The sequence below is a fragment of the Phlebotomus argentipes genome, unplaced genomic scaffold (assembly GCF_947086385.1).
Source record: "Phlebotomus argentipes unplaced genomic scaffold, Phlebotomus argentipes genome assembly scaffold_4, whole genome shotgun sequence".
Lineage (NCBI taxonomy): Eukaryota > Metazoa > Arthropoda > Insecta > Diptera > Psychodidae > Phlebotomus > Phlebotomus argentipes.
This window is the reverse complement of record NW_026776174.1, coordinates 9,168,625-9,192,158: the sequence shown is the minus strand read 5'-3', so window position 1 is coordinate 9,192,158 and position 23,534 is coordinate 9,168,625. Positions and strand designations below refer to the sequence as shown.

Sequence of the window (23,534 nt, the reverse complement as noted above, 5' to 3'; positions counted from 1 at the left end):
AGAGTCGTGAAATGGAGTCATATATTAAAATTACACAAGATATCTGAGAGCATCGGAAAAAAATGTGATCACTTTATTTCCTCGTTCAGACACCCAAAACCAGTCATTTGAGACGAAAGCGATCATCTCGCAGAGCTCCTAAATCGATTAAATGATCATTTTCCGCGGTCACTTCTGGTCGACAACATCTCAATTCACGTTGCTGAAGATATCCAAAGCATAAGGCAGAATTTATTGCCAATGGTAGAATCACAGCTTCAATTGCAATTGAGACATCTTCGTACACTTGTGGGTGTGGTTTTGGATTGTGGTGAGAAATTCCACTTGAGTTTTATTCCAAAATTGTGCTCCTGATTCTCGATACAAAACAGACCATCCATTTGTCATTTCGTCGTGCGGGCCCTTTTTCACGATGACTAACAATTCACCCAGAAGAGGCCTCTCCACTCAAGCAAAGGGTTAATGTTTAGCATCAAACTGAAGTGATTTCCCGTCGAGAGGCCAGACGTAATTTATCTGAGGACCTCCCTAGTGGCGGTCTTGAAGAAATAAGGAAAATAAAGACAGTGTATTAGGAATTATGCAATAATATTACCATACATAAATATTGTCTGTGCGTCGTTGTGCCGAAAAGCTCGCCAAATGAAATACAGTGGAAATTATTTACTGTGCAAAACAGCCATAAAGATGGAGTAAATTGTGCGACAAAAGAGCGCGGCATATGGGGAGGAAATTTTATCCATCAATTCAGTAGCGAAAACACATCAAAATAATTGCATTGAGTCGCCGCAGAAAAAGCACATGGGAAAAGCTCTGGAAACTCCCTCGCTTTTTTTTCTCATTCAAACACATATTTGTCCACCATGGAGAGACTGTCGTAAAATTTAATTAAGTAAATCTTGGACGATGTCACTCATCTGCGAGCACAATTGGCGTGCAACACGCAATATTTTCATTCTCAACTCCTCTTCGTGGCGCATGAAAAGCTGTCTGGAGGCTTGCAAATATTCTCACTCAATTCACAGGAATCTCTCGCAGTTCATAAGTGCCACCCTCAGAATGGCTCAAATTGCAATTTATGAAATATAATAATGCGAGGATATTCCACCCTCATTTGGTGTACCGCAAATTTTTCCTCCTTCGAGGGCGTGAATTCCGTGCGGTGAAATTGAGGGTGGACTATGAAAATTTTATTGCAGTATTGAGACAAATTCTGGGAGTGATCAAGCGCATGAAGCATACGCTTCACACCGTCTAGGAAGGTATATTTTTTTTCTCTAAAAATAAATAAAATCTTCGCGTTGGAATGTGTTCCTCAACATGAGATCTCTAATTGATACCGGGTTGAAATGCACACCTTTGCAACCGTATTGGCGCTTTTTTTGCCTCTCCACTACAATCACAATCAATTAACGGCCCCATAAAAGTAGGTTTATGTTGTAATTATTTCAACTTATGACCGATTAAAGATGACTTAAGGTGCACCGATTAAATCTCTCTGGTGTGCAATATCTTTTTGTCTGCCTTTTTTCCAACTCTCCAGCACTACTATTTATCAATTTTCTCCTCTTCTCTCACATCATCTCAACACATGTGCTTTGATACAGTTGGGATGAACTAGAAAGGCGGAGAGATACAGGCGAAGGGAGTAGAAAAAATTATAATGTAATCAATTTAAATGGAAATGTTTATTTATAGTCACGATTATGCTGATTTCACCTCAAAGTCTCTTCTCTGGGAGCTTCGCAGTTGCACAGCCAGTGTCAATTTTTCCTCAGTCCAAGAGCAAGAGTGTGCGAAGGAGAGAGAGACAGACAGAGTGAAGGAAATCGCTATTCCAGGAGACTCTCTTCCGTATTTTTGCTTGATTTACCCACAGTGTACAACCCTTATAAATTTATTTAAAACGTATTCAAACAAAACATTCATCTCATGCATATAAACGGAACACTCTCTTGTCTCTTCTATCGCTGCATTTGTATAGTTTCCAATGGGTTGAGGCTACATAAGCACACTCTACCGCAGTTATTTACTCCATTCCACTCTGCGCCCATGGAGAGTCTCACAGGTATATATCTCATGATGCTTGAGGAGGATTTTTCCACCCTCGAAACTCCTCAAATCCACCCGCTGCCGGGGATGAAACACTTAAAGTCGTTGGTGAGCTTAAAACGATATTCAAAGTGGCTGGCAGGAATCAAGAGTGGAAAAAGCTCATGCCAAAGGCAAAATACACACCCTCGCGCATTACATAGAGGCAGTGTTTGAATAAGTTGTAAATACTCAAGCACCATTTCGGGCCATCAAGACTCCACTCCAGATGAGCGTGGAAAGTTTTCGCGTGGAGATTTTCCTCTCTGCTGAGGCAGAATTTTCCCCAAAAGACGCGCCCAATTCTTCCGGGGTGGAATATCAATTCATTACTTGTTAATTTTGAGACACCATCTCCCAGCGCAAATTGTCCAAGGGTGGCAATTTATTGGAACAAACAGATGGATTTTGCACTTGATCGCACTTGTGGCGCATTAATAAATCATTTAAGAGACCACGGATGGTTTTACGCCTTTGGGATATGTATCATTGGGGGAGGTTCGATTCTTTCGCCATATTCCGCGCGGTTGGCGGCAGATGGGGGCCCAATGGAGGGGTGTGAGGAAGAGTTGAGAGAAGTCTCTGAGTAATTCTGTGTAGGCGCTTAGGCGCCCTAAACTGATTTAAGCCGATTGTAAAGCGCGACTTAGACCTTCTGTGCGAAATCCAGTGCACAGAACGATCTGCAATTTGCTGCGGGCAATTGTGGTGTGAATTTATGAATCATCTTTCATCTAGATAATTTGTCCAGTGACGCTTTGCACTCTTGCTCGTGCTGTTTCATTAATTAACACGAAAGTGGGTGGGAGCGACACATTCTTTTTCCACCCAGCTCGGGGTTTGCGAAAAGTGCTGCCCGGGGTCATCGTGAAAGAATCCTCCCACACATTGTTCTCGCACATAGGCGCAGAGCGAAAGTGAGAGAGAGAGACAATGCGAATAATTTTCCAGCAGGCACTTCATTTAGCACGGAGATTATTGTGCCTAATTTTCACCCTGTGCCGCACGGCGATATGGGGCTCGAGGAATGCCATTTGTCCCACCATCGCACCCCCATAAATACACTTCATTCCATAACGCAATAAAACCCTCTCCGGCCGCTTTTGAGAGATATACTACGTGACCTCCGTACATTATTTCGCATCCACCCCCACGCCCGCCTATATTGCATTGCACACACGTCGCACGGTGTCGCTGGCGGGGTTGGGGTGCGCCCGGGCTCTCCGGCAGACGCGCGGGATTTATAGGGCGCAGCCCTCGAGTCCTCACCCTCGGCGGAGCCACAAGTTTCGGCAAAATGATGTGTCACCGATACAAAATGGTCCTCCGCCACTTCAGCATCTCGCCTTCGGCCCATCGGCATTCTTTATTATATTTGTATTATATGCTGTAAAATTTTTATTGCTCTATTAGAGGGACTTTTTCGCATCCAAAAGAATTTCACTCTCATTTGGAAGAATTTTCCACCCGCGGGGATGAGAAGTTTTGGGACCCCGACTGAAAACTTATTAAACGCTAATTTCACCTACACGCTGGCACGTTTCTAAGCCACGTGAGTGAGACAATCTCTCTCCTCATCCTCACCTAATTTCCATCAACGGAAAATCCCCCAATTTCCACCGAAAAAAAAGAGATACTCCACGATGTTTGTTTTTTCTGCTCCCACACTAAAAACAAACAGTCTCAGCTGAGAAAGAAGTTGGTGAAATGAAGAGAGTCCCCTTTTTCACTCCTCATGCTGAGGAATAAACCCTTGAGATGATAAAAAAATTAAAATAAATGGGCGGAAAAATACAAAAAGATGTTCACCATCTTTTCTTTCACTCCCACACTCTTTTTTCCTTCGCTTTTTTTCTCTCTCCTCTCCCATTCACTAACACGCGATTGCCGAGAGAAGTGCTCGTATTTATTCAGGAAAGTTAGTTGAACTGAAACAAAACTATTTTTTTCAGTCAAAGGGTGGTTCGTTTCTCAATTCAATTTTATATGCTTACATGGATTAAATTGTGAAATATCAATATGATATAAGATGAATTGCGCTGATGAAAGGTCAGCGGAAGCTTCTGAATTTACAACAAAATCCATCGACAATGTACATAATTGCAGAATTTTTCACGTGCATGAAAAGCCCTGTCTTGGCAGCAGCAGTTTTTGGGAGTTGGGAAGGAGGGAATTTTTCACCAAGAAACTTTTCCATGGAAATCCAACAAATGGCATTTTCTCAACTGGGAAAACTTTGACTGCTTTATTTGGGAAATAATTCAGGGATTTTTCCCTCTCGAAAATATCTACATTTATATACATGGGGTTTGGCGTGGAAGGGGCTTTTCGGAGGGGGCGGAATGGGGGGGTGAGAGTGTGGAGGGAAAAAAAGCTAAGAGGAGAAGTTGGATGAAATTTGTGGCCTGAATTATAACTACTTTAGATTTATCTCGACTTGTGATAAATGTCCTGAATTCATACATATTTTTCATCTAAATTTTCCTTCTTCGACACACACACACAACTTGAGACAAAACTCTCATCTATAAATATGTATGGGGCGCTGAGGGATGGAGGGGAGACTTAAATTTATGCTTTATTTATGTAGCATTATGTATATTTTGCTGAGAAGAGATGTGCTCCATACAATAAAAACCACCATGAGAATCTCTTATCGAAATGAGGAGATTTTGCATTTTCCAGCTTAAGCTCTATGGCGATGGAGCTTTCTTCCAGTGGGCGGGAGGAGGGAAATTCTTTTAATCCCGCACAGCTTCCAGAGTGCCGGTGTGGGAATGATGTTGCGGGAAAATTTAGAGTGTGTTTGGGAGGGAAATAAAGAGCATCAGTGCTTGAGAAGAAACATCCATCAATCTCACGTTCAGTCGACCGTGCAGCTTTTCTTCGCTGCTGCACTTTTTCTTCCGCCGCGTGGAAAAGTGCCTCTGAATGGTGTTTGCGCCATGAGAGAAACTCTAATACGGGTCGCGAGGAGGCCTGCCGATGGATGTTTCAAATGCCTTGAGAAGGCACTCGGAGAAAAAGAAAAGAAAATGCAAGAGGCATCAAATGGCATTCATGTGGAGAGAGAGACAGCGTTATAAGAGGGCAAAAAAGCCAAAGACTCACAAGAGAAGAAGTCCATCAAAATCAGCCAGTCCATCTTTGTGGTCTACAAAACAAAAAGCCCTTGTAATGAATTATTAATAAGTGACATTCATGGTCCGAAACTGGTCGTTCCAGTTAAAATATTCGTTCCTTATAAATCAAGACTTGAGAATAATTTTCCTGCCTTCGCTGCGACGATTGCTTTGGCACAGGCAAACTCAGTGATGGAATTGGAATTCAACTTCAATTTATGCAGTTTCTGCATGATTGCAGAAGAAATACCCCCATTTGTGAGTGTGTTTGCGTGGAAAGACACCACGACAATTTATCTCTTCTCCGTTTTGTCTTCTGGGACTCTTGACGTCCTTCTTCGCCGTCATTTCTGCCATTCCTCCTGCCCAGCCATCATCAAATAGACACGTTTGAAGAGATGTTTAATTTTTTAGAAAAATCTGACGCTGCAACATTTGCCGCTGAGCAGTTGCACTCATCATTGGACGATGAATCCACTGAGCTCCATTTCTGCCCGCATTGGCCGGTGTTCGTCAGATAAGGCAAAAAGTTCCACTTTATTTATTCCGGTTTGGCAGAACAGAGACACTTCATTCTTTCTTCTTCGCCTTTATCTCTTCCCCAAGCGTCATTGTTGATCCACTGTTGCTTCATTATCAGAACACTATCGAGTTCAGTAATTTCTCGCAATGAGTTTTCGGTATTTCTTTTCACTCGTGTGACACTAAATAAACTTCCCTAATTGACCCTTCCTCTGCTTGCATTCATATACTTAACGGAAGGGAGACAACCCACCTGAATTGTTGCGAAAATGATTGAAAAGAGGCGATTCCATATATCTCAATCACACACTAAACGGCATCTCTTCCATGGATATACTTCCTCTCTGTCTCTCTTCTACGCATCTTCTCGGATGCTGTGGCATCTTCGACGGAAGCCTCACGAGTTCAGCGTCTCGCTCTGGCCACCGCTCGGGCCGCTCGCGCCGTCCTCATCACTCCAATGGCCCGGAGAAGTACACCATTATAGAAATTCACTCCCTTCCCCAATGGAAACACACTCTCGGAAGCCATTAAAGTCATATTGGAGTGTCTTGGTCTAACGTATGTTCTCGAATTTATTCGGTTTCTCACTCGTCGATTCGCCATTCTGATTTTCCTCCTGTGTGGTCCATCATTTCGTCACAATTTCGCTTAATCTCCTTCGCGAAAACTATTCAAGAGATTTTTCAAATACCTCAATAGGGTGTCATCCTATCTTTCTATGTGTCTTACTAAATTTTTACGATTTTGTCTTTGATATTTCCGCGAAAACCAGTGTTGAGACGCAAGATATGGGCAAACATAACACTACATATGCGATAACAATGCAAGTTGTGAAATAAATAATAAGACAACGGCAAAGTCCACGTGTTTCCGCACCACCTCACCCTCTGGTGGCCCATGATTATCATCCCCAAATGCTTTGTGAGCACGAGATTGGGAGACAGTGTAGAGAGCGCGTTAATCTTGCAAATCCAAGTGCTGTATGCGGTATTATGCGAAAATTTATCTGATTTAACACCTAATATACAATAACTTAATATACACTCATATGTAACGTGCACTTATGCTTCTATCTCGCCACAATACCGAGAGAAGAGCAGCCACATAAATGTTTCGGTGCTTGTGCGCCTTGTTGTGCCCACAGGGCGACATATCAAAAATGCTCCACCATATCCTCTCTGCTGCAGCCATAATTTGCACCATTGGAGCCAAAAGCGTGGGAATTCCTGATTAATTTGCTGAGATAAGAAAATTATCTGGAAAATTGCGTGTCACTTGTGCTCAGGGCTGAATTATCAGCCACTTTTCCACCGATCTCCTTCTCTCGAGCCTTCATCCTTTGCCAAAGTGAACCCAATTGCATGGAGACACTGTCGATTGGATTTTAAAATAAATGACTGTCTCTGTCTCTCGTGCATGTGGAGAGTCCCATATGTGTTTGGCGAAAAATGTGTGCGAGTGAGAATCGAATCGACGAAGCGTGAATGAAAATGCGTTTATCCAACCCCTAATTTAGAGGGTGTCGTCCATCTACTGTTGGGGCTTATTTCCACAGATAAATTTCCATAAATTCCCAAATCCTCCCATCTCTCACGCCATGCCAAAACTGCCAAATAAATTCCTTTTTCACGCACTCCAGCGAACGCGCGTCTCTCTGGGCTTGGGGTCAGCCCAGAACGCTTTCAGCCTACCACCAGAGGACATAAAACATCCTCTCTTGTGGGACAAATCTACGTCTTTTCTCACAGTGCCACTGCCCCTGCTGAAATACCTTTACCGGCGATGGTAATTCACGAGAGGGGACGAATTTTGACCGTTCTGTGCGCCAGGAGGGATAAATTTGATATGAAAAATTGCGAGCAGAGAAAATATGCTGACCCTTATCCCTCATATTTCACACAAAATTATAGTGAAGAGTGCTAAAATGGGTCAGTAAACTCGTTACTCACTTCCGTGTATGGCTTTGGGAGAGTACAGCCTCCACCAGGCGTCCCCATCTAGGGTCCTAGAGTGAAAGAGAGCGGTTGAATTTGAAATTTTAATTGGCTCTCTTATCACTTGATACTTTTCCTCGTTAGTGTATTCAAATGTCTTCTGCAAACGACAAAATGCATCTGCTCGAGCAGCTTCGGTGTTTTTCTTGTGATCTTGATTTGCTGCAGATTAAAATGCCTCAAAATCTGTGCCTGATCAAAACAAACATGAGGCCATAATTGAGTTTATAACAGTATTTAAAATTCCCATGCGCTCAAGCGCCCATAAAGCGTCATTGCTCAAGAGAAATTTCCTCCTCGTGTACACGGAGAAGCTGTGGGCACGATTGAAGAAGTGCCCAGGCAGCTGCCGTTTACAAATCCCCACCTGATAAATTCATCTAGGAAATTGCAGTACCCTCGAGAGCTGCACAAACACTGGCGAATCAATCTGGAATGGAGCTATTAATTAGGAAAATGATATGGTTGCACCTCGCCCAACCATAAGAGTCAAGCTTATGGGAGTCATTATAAAGTACTTGAAACACGCCCATCATTGTTGGGTCGAGAGTTGGCCGAGTATGGGAGATCTCATAGTCTCTCTCGCTCAAGTGTTCTCTTGCGGCCCGGATAAATCGTATTGATTTTGCTCATTGACTCCCATTGAGATCGGCCGACAAGTTCGTGAGGTCTTTTGCACGCTGTTTTTCAACCATTGTCGCCTGTTTTCCTTTCTTTTTTTACGATTCTCCTCACCTTTCGCGATGCCGATTGTCGGATTGTTGGGTAATTTGGGTGAGAGATTGAGGCTAATTTTCGGGCGGGTTGTGTCTTCCTTACTTTGTATCCAATTTCACGGCAATTGGATGAAGCATTCATGTTGTGGTGTAAAAGCAATAATTTCATTAAACACTGACCGAAAATTGGCCCAATGTTTCCCGAGATGAGCAAGCATTTAAAAGCCTCCTCGGACATCACGTCTTTCTCTGAAGATTTTGCATGGAGATAGAAAGCCCACTCGCGCAGAATAATTTCCGTGAGGAATGACGTGGTTTTCAGTCTGCAATTGAGGCCCTTGAATTGCCGCAATTCAAGACACACAATTTGCCCAACCACAGGAGGATTCACCTTGAGTGTGTATCATTAAGTGTTTAAAGAGATCGAGGTTGAGGATGCCACGGAAAAAAAAACCTGAGAGTCAAAGAGTTGAGTGGCCTTACCGCAAAACGGGGCATCTCCAAAAGAAGAGCACGTCTTTGTGGCCTCACGCACCAATTTTCCTCATGTTTTTCTCATTCTTATTCCCCTCGAGAACTCTTACGAGGAACAAGACTCTGTGTGACCGTTTTTACGCGCACTCTTCCCGCTCGCATTTCGCTAAATTATACAATGAAATTCAGTGTAACTGTTTCATCATTACGAGTCCATTTTGCTCCTCACAAAAAAGCGGCGCGCCTCTCGCGAGAAATCCCCGCAGAAGAGAGATGCTATCAAAAAGTACTAATCGGGCTCACTCATCATTCTGAGGCAGCGAGGATCTCCGGGCGAGGAATCCCTCCATGGCCGTGCGTAGGACTCTGGCAATAAAATATTCATTTACCAGTGGAAATAAGAAGGAAAACGTAAAATGATGGCTCAGCTCTCCCTCAGCATGGCTCCCCAAAAATTGAGACAGATGTGGAAGATGGATGGCTCTGGAGTCTCTGGAGGACGCCAATCCCTCACATTTTCCGGACTTCTTCAATAATTGAGCGAAATTCCACATGAAATTGCTGTGACCAAGGGGTTTGACTCTCGCATTGTTTGCAACATGCCTCAACTTGCCGAGGAATTGTATTCACACTGTTTTAGGGGGTCCTTCAGTTTCACTTACAAAATACCTTCACTCGTCTGCTTAAATTTTCCTTCTGAAATTGTGTTCCTTTCCATATTCAGCACTTTCTTTAAACTTTCTCTTACACAAAACAACAGCGTTTCTCCATTTGTATTTAAAAAACGTAGAGGAAACATGAAAAAACTCACCCTATGGCCAAAACTACGTTCTATCCACTGCCTTTCTCCCTCTCGAAATTGCTTTTCACAACACAAATCTTGGAGATCCGAGGAAGGACCATGGCAAGACTAATGAAATATACGAGAAGATTAATATGATAGTTGCTCAGGACTGTCATGTGTTGTTTGGTTCGGTTTTTGTTGATTCTTCGACTTTCTTATCCAAAATAGTGAGTCGGGTGGGCGACGAGAAATGGGCGGAAATGTATTTGTCTTGATTTTTAGCACGGCTCGAAGGGTAAATTGTGATTTATCGAGAAACGCACTCTGAATTATTAACTCCCAATGCGCCAGCAGCAAAATTATCCTCACCCTCGCATGCTCTGCCTTTTGATAAACTTACACCCCCACTGCCAAGAGGGTGGGCAGATGGTGGGCGGGAATTCCTTCGCTCTGCTCAACTTAAAGTTCCACGTTCGCGCGGAAAAGTTTTGTCGGATTTTGGCTTTTTTTTTAAGGGGGTGTGAGAGGGGGTGAGTGATTAAATCTCGTGGTGAGTCGATGAATCAAATTAGTTTGTTAATTATAAACACTATTGATCATAAATCAGACATTTGGTTTGCAATTGCAGCAAAATAACCACGGCATCAACCCCTCTGTTCACCCCATCGTGGAATCTTTGATAATAATGCACATTCTGTTTTTGCAACCAATAAATAACAATCAATATCTACATATTGGCGTGATATACGGGGCAGTTGGAGTTGTGCATTTTGGTAAACTCCCCGATGACCAATAAACTTTATCCCAAATTCAAACATCACGACCCAAACTCTGCCCCTTCTGGGAGGTTGGCCGGGGCCAAAAGTGTGAGATGGTTCGCTCGTCGGTGCAGATAATCTCGAGGGGAGGATTTACCCCGGCCCGGATAGAACAATTGCTTGTCCAGGATGCAATATTTGCCATGTAAACGGCGATGTTGGACAAGAAATCGCTTCAGTGTTTTCCGCTTTTTGCCCAACAGACACACACATTAGTTGCAACCATAAATAATCCACCGACTTTGTGAAATATTCCATACCAGAACGATGTGCACTCGCGATGGTATCATCAGAACTGTCCACTTTCTTACGCACTCCTCCACTATGGGCATCTGGAGGACAATCTCCGGGGGTGGCCCAGAGGATATTTAAGGGCCGGAATACTAATCAAGTGGCAGAACGATAAATTGGCGCCAAAAGACGAGAGGAGTTTCCTCTGGCCATTCTTGGAAAATCACAAAAGGAGGAAATTAAGATCTGACCCTCACAAAAAACTCCCATAACTCCTCGCAGCCAAGTAATTATTCCTCGCCATCTCTCTTCATTTTTCACCCACACACCCCCAATTAAAGTTACGTGAAATATTTCTTAAGATACTGGCGGACAGTTTTTTCTGCTCCTTAAATTCTTTCTTTATCAGGCGCGTGACAGCAATTTCACCCTCGAATTTGCCTCACGCGAAGGGTGGTTGGCAAGACGAACCGCTTGGGAAGCATCAATGGATGCACGTGACTTGCATTTTTTCTTTTTGGAGATGTTATTGGATCTCATGAGGATTTCAGGCAATTAGAAAAAAAAATTGTATAATACTTCTTTGATGATGATTTCCCGTGAGTTGCGAGCCGATCTTCGCGAGTGATCACCACTTCTTTTGATCGCTGGATTTGAGGTAAACCTTTTTCTACTCTTTGATCTCAATTTCGCTTTGATGTCGACGGCCGGAAATCGCTCTGATATCACACACGTGAGCTGTAAATTGTTATAAATTTTTGAATTAAGAATTACGAGCAGCCGCAGCAAATCTAATTTCAAGGGTGTTTAATTGACTTCCCATTGGCAATTGGTAGCCAATTGAATTCCACATTTGGCATCGAAACGACATAATAAAATTATCCAATAAAGAGGAATAACAATAATGGCGGTGGAACGGCGATTGAGGAAGGGAGGAAAAGTTATACAATCATCCAAAATATGTTGACAACAACATATTTTTGTAGGCGCGCTAGAGCAAAAAAGCTCCATCTGTGGATCGATTTTTTCCCCGATTCTGGGGGGGGGTTGGTTTGGAATAAGAGAGGAAAAAATCCCCGTGGAAAATGTCTATTGGGTCTGGTATTTGAGAAATGCATCAAAGAATCGCGCCGGTTCTGGGAATGTGGCTCGAAGATCGCAAAATAGACAAGCGAGGTATTGGCAGAAAAAGGTGGCTGGAGCACAATAGCGGAGAATTCTTCTTTCAATTCACATGAGAAATTCAAAAGAGTCCAGAGATACCCGTATATCCCTCGGCCAGGAGCTTGACTTGTTTTCAATCTTCGGATGGGTCTTTTTGTTGGCCTCTGAGGAATCTCAAGTGTTTTCCCCAACGAAAATAGCTTCTTGGTGAGGATGAAAATCTCCACTTGAGCGCGGCAACATTGCGGGGAAGAGTTAATGCACTTCACTATCAAAATGCAAATGGTTTTTCCATTTTGCTGCGGGAAAAATACAGATAAATCATTGTATCTCCTCTCCATCTCGCCCAAAAGACTCTCTGCTCATTTTCAAAGATTCAATCGCGAGAAATATGTCGCAGAGCGAGAGTGAGAGGGAGAAAGAGAGTTGGTGTGCTTATATTGTAGGTCGATATAGTAAATTTTTCTGCCCATTGTTAGTCAACTTCGCGACAGAGACATGTCTCAAAATGCATAGTGGATGGCGGAAAAAAGGCAATAATCGGGTTTAAATTTATCGCTTCCCATGTGGCATGTCTCCCTGGGTTAGGGCCTCCGTTTGTCTTAGAAAAACTTTCACTGGGCTGCGGCCTAAAAGACAAAATGTGTCCAACTGTTTTCCCCCCAGTGTTCTTGTAATTGAAAAACATGTTCCAAAAGAGAAAGACTCTGTGCGCTGTGAAAGAATAAGGAGTCATGTGAATAAATTGGAGTTCGTGATTGAAAGTCGTGACACTTTAACGAGATACTACTCAAAATGCTCTTGCTCACTCAATCCCACCCACAGTGGCTGCTCACCTTTTCACCTCCCTCACCTTTTAGAATTCTCCTCACCCGCCCCCGAAATTGCTGCACCGCTAGTCAGGAATGCCTCTGAGACGTGTGAAATGTATCTCTCACTCATTTCTCTTATTAATTTTTATGGGTCTTGCGGAGCATTTCCCGGGGAGGCGCGAAATGCCTGGATTTATTTGCCGGGGGAGGCAAAATTGAGCAACAAAATGGGAGGAATCACCCCTCGCCAATGTTTATAAAACAGTCCCTTAGGCCGGGCTGCGCTATAATTCACCACGCTGAGCTTACGCCTAATATTTATGGGAGGCTGGCAAGAACAAGATTTTTAGATTGCTGCTTACACATGACTTTTTCCGGTCCAACTACACCCAGTATTGGAAGGCTACATATCACAATGGAGACTGGCGGATGTGAGAAGGGAGAATGTCAATTGCGCTTTGGCGTGGCGGGTTGAGATTTTCCATAGTACTGTGTAATGGGAAACTATGCTAAAAAATTGTGACATAGCTTTATTGTACATATAACTTCATCTGCATGACACAATTCCCAGGTGGAGTTTAGAATACATTCCACACTCCTGAAATTCATAAACCCTGAAATTGTTTTATTTCATCTTTCGCCATGGGATTAATTCTGGAAAATATTCTAACGATTTGATTACACAAGCCATCCTTGCCGGGGGTGGAATGACTTGACAAACAAACTTTGGGGAATTTTCATTGAGCATGAGCTGAAAGTTCCCCTTGTGAAAAATTCCTGGCTTAGACATAAGTCTCTGTGTGAGAGACATTTTCTCCATTTTCTCCAGCCTGTTTCACCGACGAGAATGACTAACAGGACTGGTTGACTGTGTGTAACTTTCTCTCTGACTTTCTTACGACTCTCCAGAGGGACATTTCTATGAATAAGTACCCTATGTCATTTCACTTTTTTCCACCACCGGGGAGTTGGTGGCAAAAAAGCCATTGTGGCGGTTCGAGTAGGATTCTCGGGAATCTTTTATTGCTTCTTAATCACAAATGTTAACGGGGAGGAGGACTGGAGGAGGTAATTGGAAATTGAAGGGAGGATGTCAGCCCCTGGTGAGGGCGAGGAAGCTATAAAGCAGCCAGTAAATATAATTTGGTAGAATGAAAACATGTCGTTAGTGGTTGCCATAATTATTGGCAGGATTATTTGTGGATGGCAGCGAGTGTCTTTTTGTTGCCCAAATCCCACCCTTGACTTCCTTCCCGACAAAAGCTGACTTACGATCGTCTCGTATGGAAATGTGTTTGCAATAAATAACCCATGTTCATTTTTGTTGAAGAATCCAGCGCAACTGTTTGGGAACTTTCTCGCACGAGGAACTTTCTTTGATTTTTCTTTAATCAATCCCCCTGTTCGCCCTCCTTCCACCCGACACTGGCCCAAGAGCTGCTCCTGGAGGAAATTCAACACATGTTCCAACGCCACATGGAAGCCATTAATTATCTGCTAAACATTGTAAAATGAGACACGAGATGTGACACTAAAATATCCATTTTCAGTGGTTTTCACAGTCTCTTATGATGTCTCGAGTGTGCCTCTTCTCGCTCTTTTAGCCGCGGAAAACGTATAAAGGCAAAATTCGCAAGACAGTCTTCTTTGCTGTCGCCATTCCATCATCCATGGCAGAACATTTTCACCCATTAAAATTTTATGATGCTGAAATGATTTTATGTGAGCTCGACAGCATGTCAAAATTCTCCATTGCAAGAACTGATATGCCCATTAAAGATGAACAATTCCGTCCTTCGAGGCTCGCCAATAAAAATTCTCACTCGCCCCACCAGATGAGAAGGGTTGAGAGAGAACAAAGAAAAGCGCATAGACAGGACATGTCTTCTTCGTTAATTATCTTCCCCACACTTTTTGCCAAGGGACACCGCAACAAGACGCTGCGAATTCCAATTGGAATAATTGCAATTGCTGCATGTAATTGGCTTCGAATTCTCCAGCCAGTTGCCAAGAAAAATGCCCCGGAATGCCCATTAAAAAGCCCATTTGAGCATCCAGTCGGCCTCTATTCTTTCTCCACTCGTCAATGGGGAAAAGCCATATAGTCAAATTCAGCCCAGTGCAGGAAAGTGTCTCTAGACACGTTTAAAGAAGTGTTTTCACCCCGAACTATCTTCATATCCCCTCGGAGCCACGAAACTCCAGCGATGGCGAGGTGCGCTTCGCCCACCCCCGCCGCCATTGAGAAAGTGAACCCATATATCTCTCCTGGAGAAGAACGGGGGCGGGAAAATGAGAAAATGAGCAGGAGGGTGAGGCGTGATTTATGGCTCTTGTCGCTGTGGAATTCCTAAGACGAATGAGGAGGTACCAAAAACGTGCGCATCCCTTATTTCATAGCGAGAAAAAAGGCCCACTCACCCTCGGGGCTCTCCCTCCTTTGGCAGGGGTGAGTTACCCCGAGACACTCTCCAGCGCTTCTCTAGATGTGATACTAATTCCATTGGAGGCACTGTATGGTCTTTTTTATTCGCGCGCGCACCCCCTGAAATTCGATTTTGTGACAAATATATCACAAATGGGGTGGCTCAGTACTGAAACTTAATAAGTAAATTTGAATATTAAATTATGCGTGACAAATTAAACCTACTGCTTGACAATTAAATTCGCATAAATCACCGGCGAAGTCGTGGCAGGTAATTTCGAATGGCTTTTCGATGGAGAAACACCATCATGCGGCAAAAATGTGCAATATAGGCAGGCGGGAATTTCTATTACTTCTGCCTGCCGTGCCATCCCTTGGCGCTTTCCTGGGGATTCACAAAAGTGAAATTGGTGGGAAGTGAAATGTGATGTTCCAATGCTTAAACACACAACTTCACCATCACCTCATTATTCAACTGGTATCTCTTGTACATTAGTTAACTCACCGACATCCGACACTCTCCACCACTGGCTTTCTTTTCGCCAAGGCGGGTTTTGCTGTCTTTCAAGGGGTGCCGCATTCACTTGTAATTTAATACCCTCGAAGACTCGGGGTTGTACTTCTTGCATGCAAAGAGCCGGGCGACCCCCAGAGTCAATTTCTTAAATAATACATATTTACTTGCATTCATGGTGTGAGATGCTTGCCGAGGAGGATGAGTTATGCCCGCTTTGGTGTCCCACAATGGAGGAGCTTCTTCTCCTTCGCTTCTTTTTCAGCCACTCTCGATTTATGTTGCCGCTTTAATTGGGTGCCACCCTCTTATTTATGCAATTCTCTTTTAAAACAAAAATACATCAGAGAGACGCGGAGCATTTTCTGCCATCTCTCCACCCTTCGCCGAGCAAAAAGCCACGCCAGCGCGAGGACTTCATACTTCTCAGACGACAGAGACTGATAAGGGCGACAGTCTGAGCATTAATCAAATGCGGGTGGGGGTGGAATTGATAGGAAAGCCCATAAAGCATTACACCTCGCCCACCCTCGAGGGCACAGCGAGATGGCGAACAATGTAAGAACAGCAATTGTCTAGTCAATTAGCTCACGAGCGTCCACATTGACTTCTTCTGTTCCACTCCAATTCCTCCGGCGTAGTACAGTGGGACCATGATTAAAATCTCATTAAGACTCTCATTTATTATGTCCAATCCAATTTTATGGCTTTCCAGCGGCCACGCTGGCGAAGAGAGTATTTCTCTCCGGTCCTCACGCAATTTCTCACAGCGTCTCGCGAGCCCGCACTCCGCAGCGCCATCTAGTGCGGCCGATTCATGATATTAATGGTCATCCCACGGTCAATTGTACGAATTGTCCCCCTCATGAGGAGGAACGATTTGTGAAGATTTGCGAGGGGAAGTTCAGAGCGCCCCCGAAATGGGGGTTGAAGAGCTTTTTGGGTCAGACTAAATTAAATAGAATAGTTTCACCCTCTTCAGAGGAATGTCTGTCCCGAAAGTTAGCAGTGAATTTGGTTGCTATGTACATCGGGTGTATAAATGGACCGCAGTGGGTGGAAATAAATAAAATTTTTCCTATATTTGCCCAGCCTGGTGGAAAATTCATTGCAGCGGAGAATCGACCACATCAGATTGGTGTTAAATTTTCGTGGCATGGCGGGTGACAAATTTCATGGGGGGCTGGCAATTTTCAGTGCAGTGTTCATCCCCGCAATTTGATGTATGACACTTTCGTAAATCTTACACAGTGAATAAATCATCGTGGCGTCAAGTATCAGTTCACAGCATCTAAACAATGCTTGTAGTACATCCAAAATGCTCCACCACATTGTCCATTGCCCAATTTATGGATGAGCTTTTGGCGCGAGCTTTCGCGCGGAAATTGATCGGTGCGCGGGAGCTTAAGCGAAGAAATTCCCCCACGAGGGATAAATGCCACGGGCTTTTTTCGGAGCTTCCCGACCAGAACTGGTTGGCCGGAGCGACAAACCGCAGTAGCGAAAATGCTGATTTATGTCTCCAATTTAAATTTCATTATCTCATACACACTCAACTGCGCTATATATCCCAAAATGCACTTATAAATCGCCACGTCGAGGCGACGCATAAAATACAGCGCCCATTCCAGACATTTTCATGCTGTTGCACTCTCCCTGGACTCCCGAAATCCCGCACCATTCGCCAATCCCGGCAATCATCAGGTGCAGCCGAAATCGCCAAGATGAGGCCCCCGACCGCCAAATATGGGATCCACTGCGTATCTCCTTTTGCAATATGGACTGGTAATTTATTCATGAGGTTGTTTTGCTATGAGGGCCACGCCTCTGGCATTTTGTTGGCTTGCGGTGGCTCTTGTTTAATTTCCAACAATTGCGCATAAATTAATTTTCTCATTATTTCGCCGCACTTGCAGGCCCACGAAAAAATCCTACCCCATTCACGTGCTACCTGTCCTGGTGGGGTGCAATTTGAGGCCAAAGTACTCCAGAGGAAACCTTGTTCTCCACTTAAAGTGCCTTCCAGTGTTAAGTTGCAGGCAATTCAGCGCAAAAATGTGGCAAAAAGTTGAAATTTGAAGAAGAATTATTATGGTGAAAACACAGCATTTGTAATTTGTAATTTGTTCACGATCATCTCTTTCTTCCCCACGCGTTTCGTGTATTTTCCTTCCTACTCGCACAGTGGCTGTCTCGACATGTCAGAGTCGGACGCTGACAGAGTAGGAAAGAAAATACACGAAACGCGAGGGGAAGAAAGAGATGATCGCGGACAAATTACAAATTACAAATGCTGTGTTTTCACCATTAGAATTTGCGAAGTTTTTTTTAGGTGCCACACAACTGAAATGTTAGTTCAGCAAATTTGAAGCATCTGTCCCTTAAATTGCAGCCTCAAGAGTGCAGCATTTACATGATCTGCTCAGTTATCAACTTAGCAAATTATTTAATCGTAGAAAATTGTAGCAAAATCTACCTTGCGGCCTCCGGGAGATTGCTCATTTAAATTAAATTGATTGGCTCTCGTAAGACGAATAGTGACTGGAATGGCCAATAAAATGCAAATGCTGGCGCGTGAAAAAGCCCTGCTAATGAACATGTAACAAAAATTGTGAATTAATTCAAGTTGGATGTTAAACAGTGAATGAATTTGACTTTATGAATAATTATGGCTCAATTGCGAGAGGATTTCTTCAGGCGACCTCTGCTGAGGAAGGCACATTGATCAAAATCTAAATAGCAGCAGCGATAAAGTGAGCTTCGTGACCGAAAGGAGTCCAGACGACAACTCGAGGAATCTAACGGTCTATTGTTTCCATGTGACCTCACCATGCTTTTAGGGAAGCGGAGTATATATGTTACGGGGAACTTTTGAACTTTTCCCCATACATATAACGACACACACTCGCTTGCAAATGTGCACCGAAACCGGACGCCAGAATCAATTTTCCATGAATCCAACTCGTGAACCGTCAGTCTTCATGGGTGATTGCCATCTTTGACTCTGCGTGTGTGTGACTTCTTGGCCTGAGCGCTGTGGCTTTGGAATTAGGGAAATGATTAAGAAATTTCATGGTAAATGATTGAGAAATTAGCTGGCCCGTTCATTTTGCGCAGACATGAAAATATTTCAAATATTCACTATATTGATTTATTCTCCACTGCCAGTCTTCTCTCCCCACTCGCAAAAGCTCGCTGTGAGACATATTTCACCTGAAATACCTGTGTTTCTTTCACGTGAAGAAATACACATTCATTTGTTACTCGGGCTTGTATAACAGTGAAACTCTTCTTCAAGAAGACTTGAATAAATTTGTGGGCATTTTTTCTTCCACACACTGTCTAAAATCAATGGCAAAATGAAAACATCAAAGATTGTCTCTGGGAGGGAGAGAAAAAAATGGTGTCTCTTGGCCTTGTGTAGCCTCTTCTCTCTCACCATTATGTAAAAGATGAATCTATCGCTGAGAAATGCTTTTGCATTTTTTGCCTTCTCTTTGTCTCTCATAAACACGTTTCCAATCCATCCAATCCAACTCATTAATTTATGTCTCTATCTTTTTTTCCACTCATATGGAAATGTACATCTTGTGTGTTGAGAGCGAATGTAGGTTTCTCAGAACATCTTCGGCGAAGCATATGCTTTTTGCACACCTTCATGGCCGAAGGGGGAGGCACAGTGAAGAGGCCATCAAGGCAAAGTGGCAAAAATAGGAGGGATTTCTTACCCTCTCAACAAAGGACCACTCAATGCTGATGCCAAGGAGTCACTAAATATTCATAGAGCGTGTCCAAAAAATGAACTCTTTTACGAGCTTTTATTGCCTCGTGCACCTGAGCCGCCTTTGCAGCCCGAAATCATTAAGTTCATTACCATTCGGTCTCTCCGATAATGACCCTCTCAGGAGCCGCCCAGGGGTTGCTTTTCGCTACACCGAAGGGTACCCAGGGTGAGGATTATCGGCCCTTCCGCCCGCTGTGCTGGGCGTGTGAAGTCATTGATTTGCAATCCTTCTCAGAGTTTTGTCTTCATGCATAGGAATTTCATAGAAAATGCCTCACTGCAGACACAATAATGCATTTGTGCAACCTTTCCCTCCAGGTGCCAACGGCTTGAGACGGCGGGGTCGGCAAACGTACACGAGGTACCAGACACTGGAGCTGGAGAAGGAGTTCCACACAAACCACTATCTGACGCGGCGGCGGCGGATCGAGATGGCCCACGCCCTCTGCCTCACGGAGCGACAGATCAAGATCTGGTTCCAGAATCGCCGGATGAAGCTGAAGAAGGAGATCCAGGCCATCAAGGAGCTCAATGAGCAGGAGAAGCAGGCGCAGGCCCAGAAGGCGGCGGCGGCCGCCGCGGCGGCAGCCCAAGTCATATCGGATCAGTAAGGACGGCCCTACCAATACAGTAAGTTGTGAATAGGCAACCCACATACACACATAACACATGATTTGAGAGACAAAAGCAGTGAACATTTCTAAGATAGTGAAGCCTAGCGTAAATTATATAAATGTAAAATATACCAATATAAATTATTTATTTATCAAAGCAAGAAACGGACGTCTGAGGACAATGTGAAAATTATACGGCGACAGGCGGAAGAATCACATGAGATTGAAGCATAAAGTTAATGTTCTAAGTGTCATATTGAATTGATAGGAGTGACTTTCTTCTGGTCGATTTGCTGGGACATTTTCCATCCCCATTCCTCGGCCACACTCGAAGGCGCTCCTATCTCTTTCTCTCCACGCCCCCCCCCCCCCTCCCAAACTAAACCGAGCATGAAGTGGAAGAAGTAAAAAAAGCGTAGACTTAAGAATCGTGTGGCAATATTAAATTAATTAGTAAGAAAAAGTATATGGAATATTCACAGAACAAAATATTTTCATCAACTTCCCGTCTTCGGCTATTTATTGATTTTTTTTTGTGCGCGCGAAAAAGGGCAGAAAACTGTACAAAATAGGGTACCAAAAAAAACCACATTTATGTTGACTTTCAAAGTGTGTGAATTTTATTGGATGATTCTGTGCACAATTCTACGACAAATTTTTATCACTCCAAATTTAAGTTTGACGACTTTTCTTTTCTCTCTCGCAATTTTGCAAATCAATGGTGATATATATTTTTATTAAATGATATTTGCCTGTTGAGTTTTATTCCCAACTTCACAAAAGAAGATCCAATAAGAATTCATGTGAGTTTGTGAGAGCGATGAAATACTCTTTTGTATTTAGGTGTAACTAACTGAGAAACTTTTGTAAAGAATTTACTTCTTATAGGTTTATTTTGTTGAATTTTTTGTTTATATTTTTGTAATGTGTAAATGGAATTTTTATCATGTCTTCTTTTTCCTCGTGTTTCCTCTCAAAAATAAGAATAATGCGAACCAGAAGTAAACGAAACTCACACACACACACACATTTTATCGTTTGGATAATATCGCAAAGGATTCCTTTTGTTGAAGCCGCCAAAAAGTGAACAAGAAAAATTATTGAATGAAGAAAAAGTATATGGAAAAGATTAAGAAGTAAAAAATTTTTAGAAGTGGACATCTAAATAAAATATATAAATAAAATATATATTATAAATTTTATTATGTATAAAAGGAAGTATTAAAGCGCCCCAGTGAATGTGAATCCGCATCTGTGTAAAGTGTATATTTTTGCTATCAGAATGTTTGCAATAATTATTTATTGTCATAAAAAAAATAGAAGAATAATTGTGAAAAAATTAAAGACATTCTCAAGAGATGAGATTCGCGAAAATACACACTGATGATTCAGCTTTCAGAATTCAATCAACTACAGAAGATTTTCCTGGACATTTGAGCATAGCATTTTCTCGATAGAGCTTTAACTTATTTTAGCTTGCGCTTCTTCATCCTGCAAGAGATTAGTGAGATGAAATCGGACCATTTGTTTAAAGTTGAACGCTGAAGAGAAAGAGCATGATAGAGAGTGTTATGAGAAATAAAGCATACGTAATTAATGTGACATGTATAAAATATAACGAAAATACGTAATGAAAGTGATTTATTTGGTCTCTCTCTGCTGAAAATATATTTCCAAAATATTGAATAAATTCGCCCACAAGGAAATTCTGTGACGACGAGGAGATGAAATGGGCAGAAGTACTTAAAAAAAAGGTGGTTTACGTTGAAGGAGATTAACACGAGTCCCACTAAAAATATCCTTTCGATGGAAGAAACGCCCAGATACACATTTTAGCGTGTAGTGAGTGAGAGTGAATGAATCCCTCCTTAGAAATTCAGCTCAATTAGATGAAGTTTTAGTGCCATAGAAGAAGACAAGAAGATGGAGTGAGGAGATAAAGAAAAACTTCCAAAATAGTTGTAAAGAAGCCACTTTATTGCAGTCTTTTCACATGAGATTCATTGCATTTTATAAATCAGAGTCATTTCCTTGCAAAAACTTCTTTCATTTCTCATGAGGCATCATCCATCCCGCGTTCCTCAAAAACTAAAAGACACTGCAGCTAATTAAAACCCATATTTAGATGACTTAGCCAAAATTTAGATACTCTTCTTTTGCATAAAGGAAAAAAAAGGTTATTTTCAAAAATTTTGAGGCATTGTACATTTTTTACGTGAGAAATCTTTTGCGAACTTCACCTTGGCGACAAGGTGGATTTTCAAAAATTTCCCTGCATACAGTATGTATACTAAATTGAGAAGAAATAGAAAACCTTTGGAGAAACTAGTAAAAAAAAAGGAAAACACTATTTTTTAGGTCACTAGAAATATTTGTGGAGGAGAAGAGAAGGAGTAAACAAAGTGGAGATGCTCCAGAAAGAAGGCATTCACAGCAGAGAATAAAAGATTTGTAGTCGTTTTATTAGGAATCTTAAGAAGAACAGACATAATTTTACTAGAAATGACACACAAAAGAAGTGAAAGATATTGAGGAATTATTTGAAATACCTTCAGAATGTATACGTAAAGAACAAAAAAGTCTATCTTTTAGATAAAAATGGAGAAGAAAAAAAAATTAAGTGAGAGTGAAACGTTGGTGAATATTTTATCTCACAAGTGGACAAAATATATTTAAATAATGAAATAAATTGATAAAGTGAGATAAAATATTAGTTAATAATAAGTTATTTATATTATTATTGAGATGGAGTAAGCCAGAAAGCGGGCATTGCAATTCATGGTCGATGCCCGGGAAATTACTTGGATGATGGAATAAAAGTGAAGTATTATAAGGTGTAAATTACAAGAAATGTGGACAGAAGGCTCCCGAACGGAAGAGGAGGAACACTAATGAGATTTTTGTGAAACATGCAGTAAAATTTAAGAAGTTGAAAGAGAAAATTTCTTTGTCAATAAAAACTAATAAATGGACACACTTTCTTTTACATTCTTATGCTCCTTGTACACACTCATCGTTGCTTGTTCTATGCTTGAAGGGCAGCTCAATTCACGACTTTTGTGGCTTGCTTGGCGGCTTTGTTCTCACGATTGCATCCTTATAAGATTCATCTGTTGCGACAGCAATTGCAAACTGTTTTATTTTGATTGTATGAATGCTTTAAATGTTTAAGAAAAATATTTCTGCATGTGTTATATTTCAATAAATGACTCAATTTTAATAGTCACGACACAAAAAATCCTTAATCCTTTTCAAGAAGATCTAAAACTTTTCCAAAGACACAATAAAACATCATTAAAAACACATTTTTCTAAATTTTAATAGCTGTACTCTAAACTAACCTTAACCTCAAGTTAATTACTGAGCTGCCCCTCGGGGTGAACTTTTATTGAAGACTCAAACCTTAGGAGGAGTACAACAGGCAGTCAGAGGGTGAGATATCACCCCTAATTCATGCATAAAAGGA

General features: G+C 42.2%; 1 protein-coding gene across 1 annotated transcript in view; it reads left to right on the top strand.

Moving 5' to 3' along the window:
• The window catches only part of LOC132257618 (homeotic protein ultrabithorax-like), a 65,080-nt gene extending 42,040 nt beyond the window's left edge, over nt 1–23,040 (top strand). Inside the window, exon 3 of the mRNA XM_059754601.1 lies at nt 19,773–23,040. Within this exon, the coding sequence (XP_059610584.1) occupies nt 19,773–20,065 (293 nt within the window). The 3' untranslated portion in view covers nt 20,066–23,040. The remainder of the gene's footprint in view (nt 1–19,772) is intronic.
• Nucleotides 23,041–23,534: the final 494 nt, after the last annotated feature.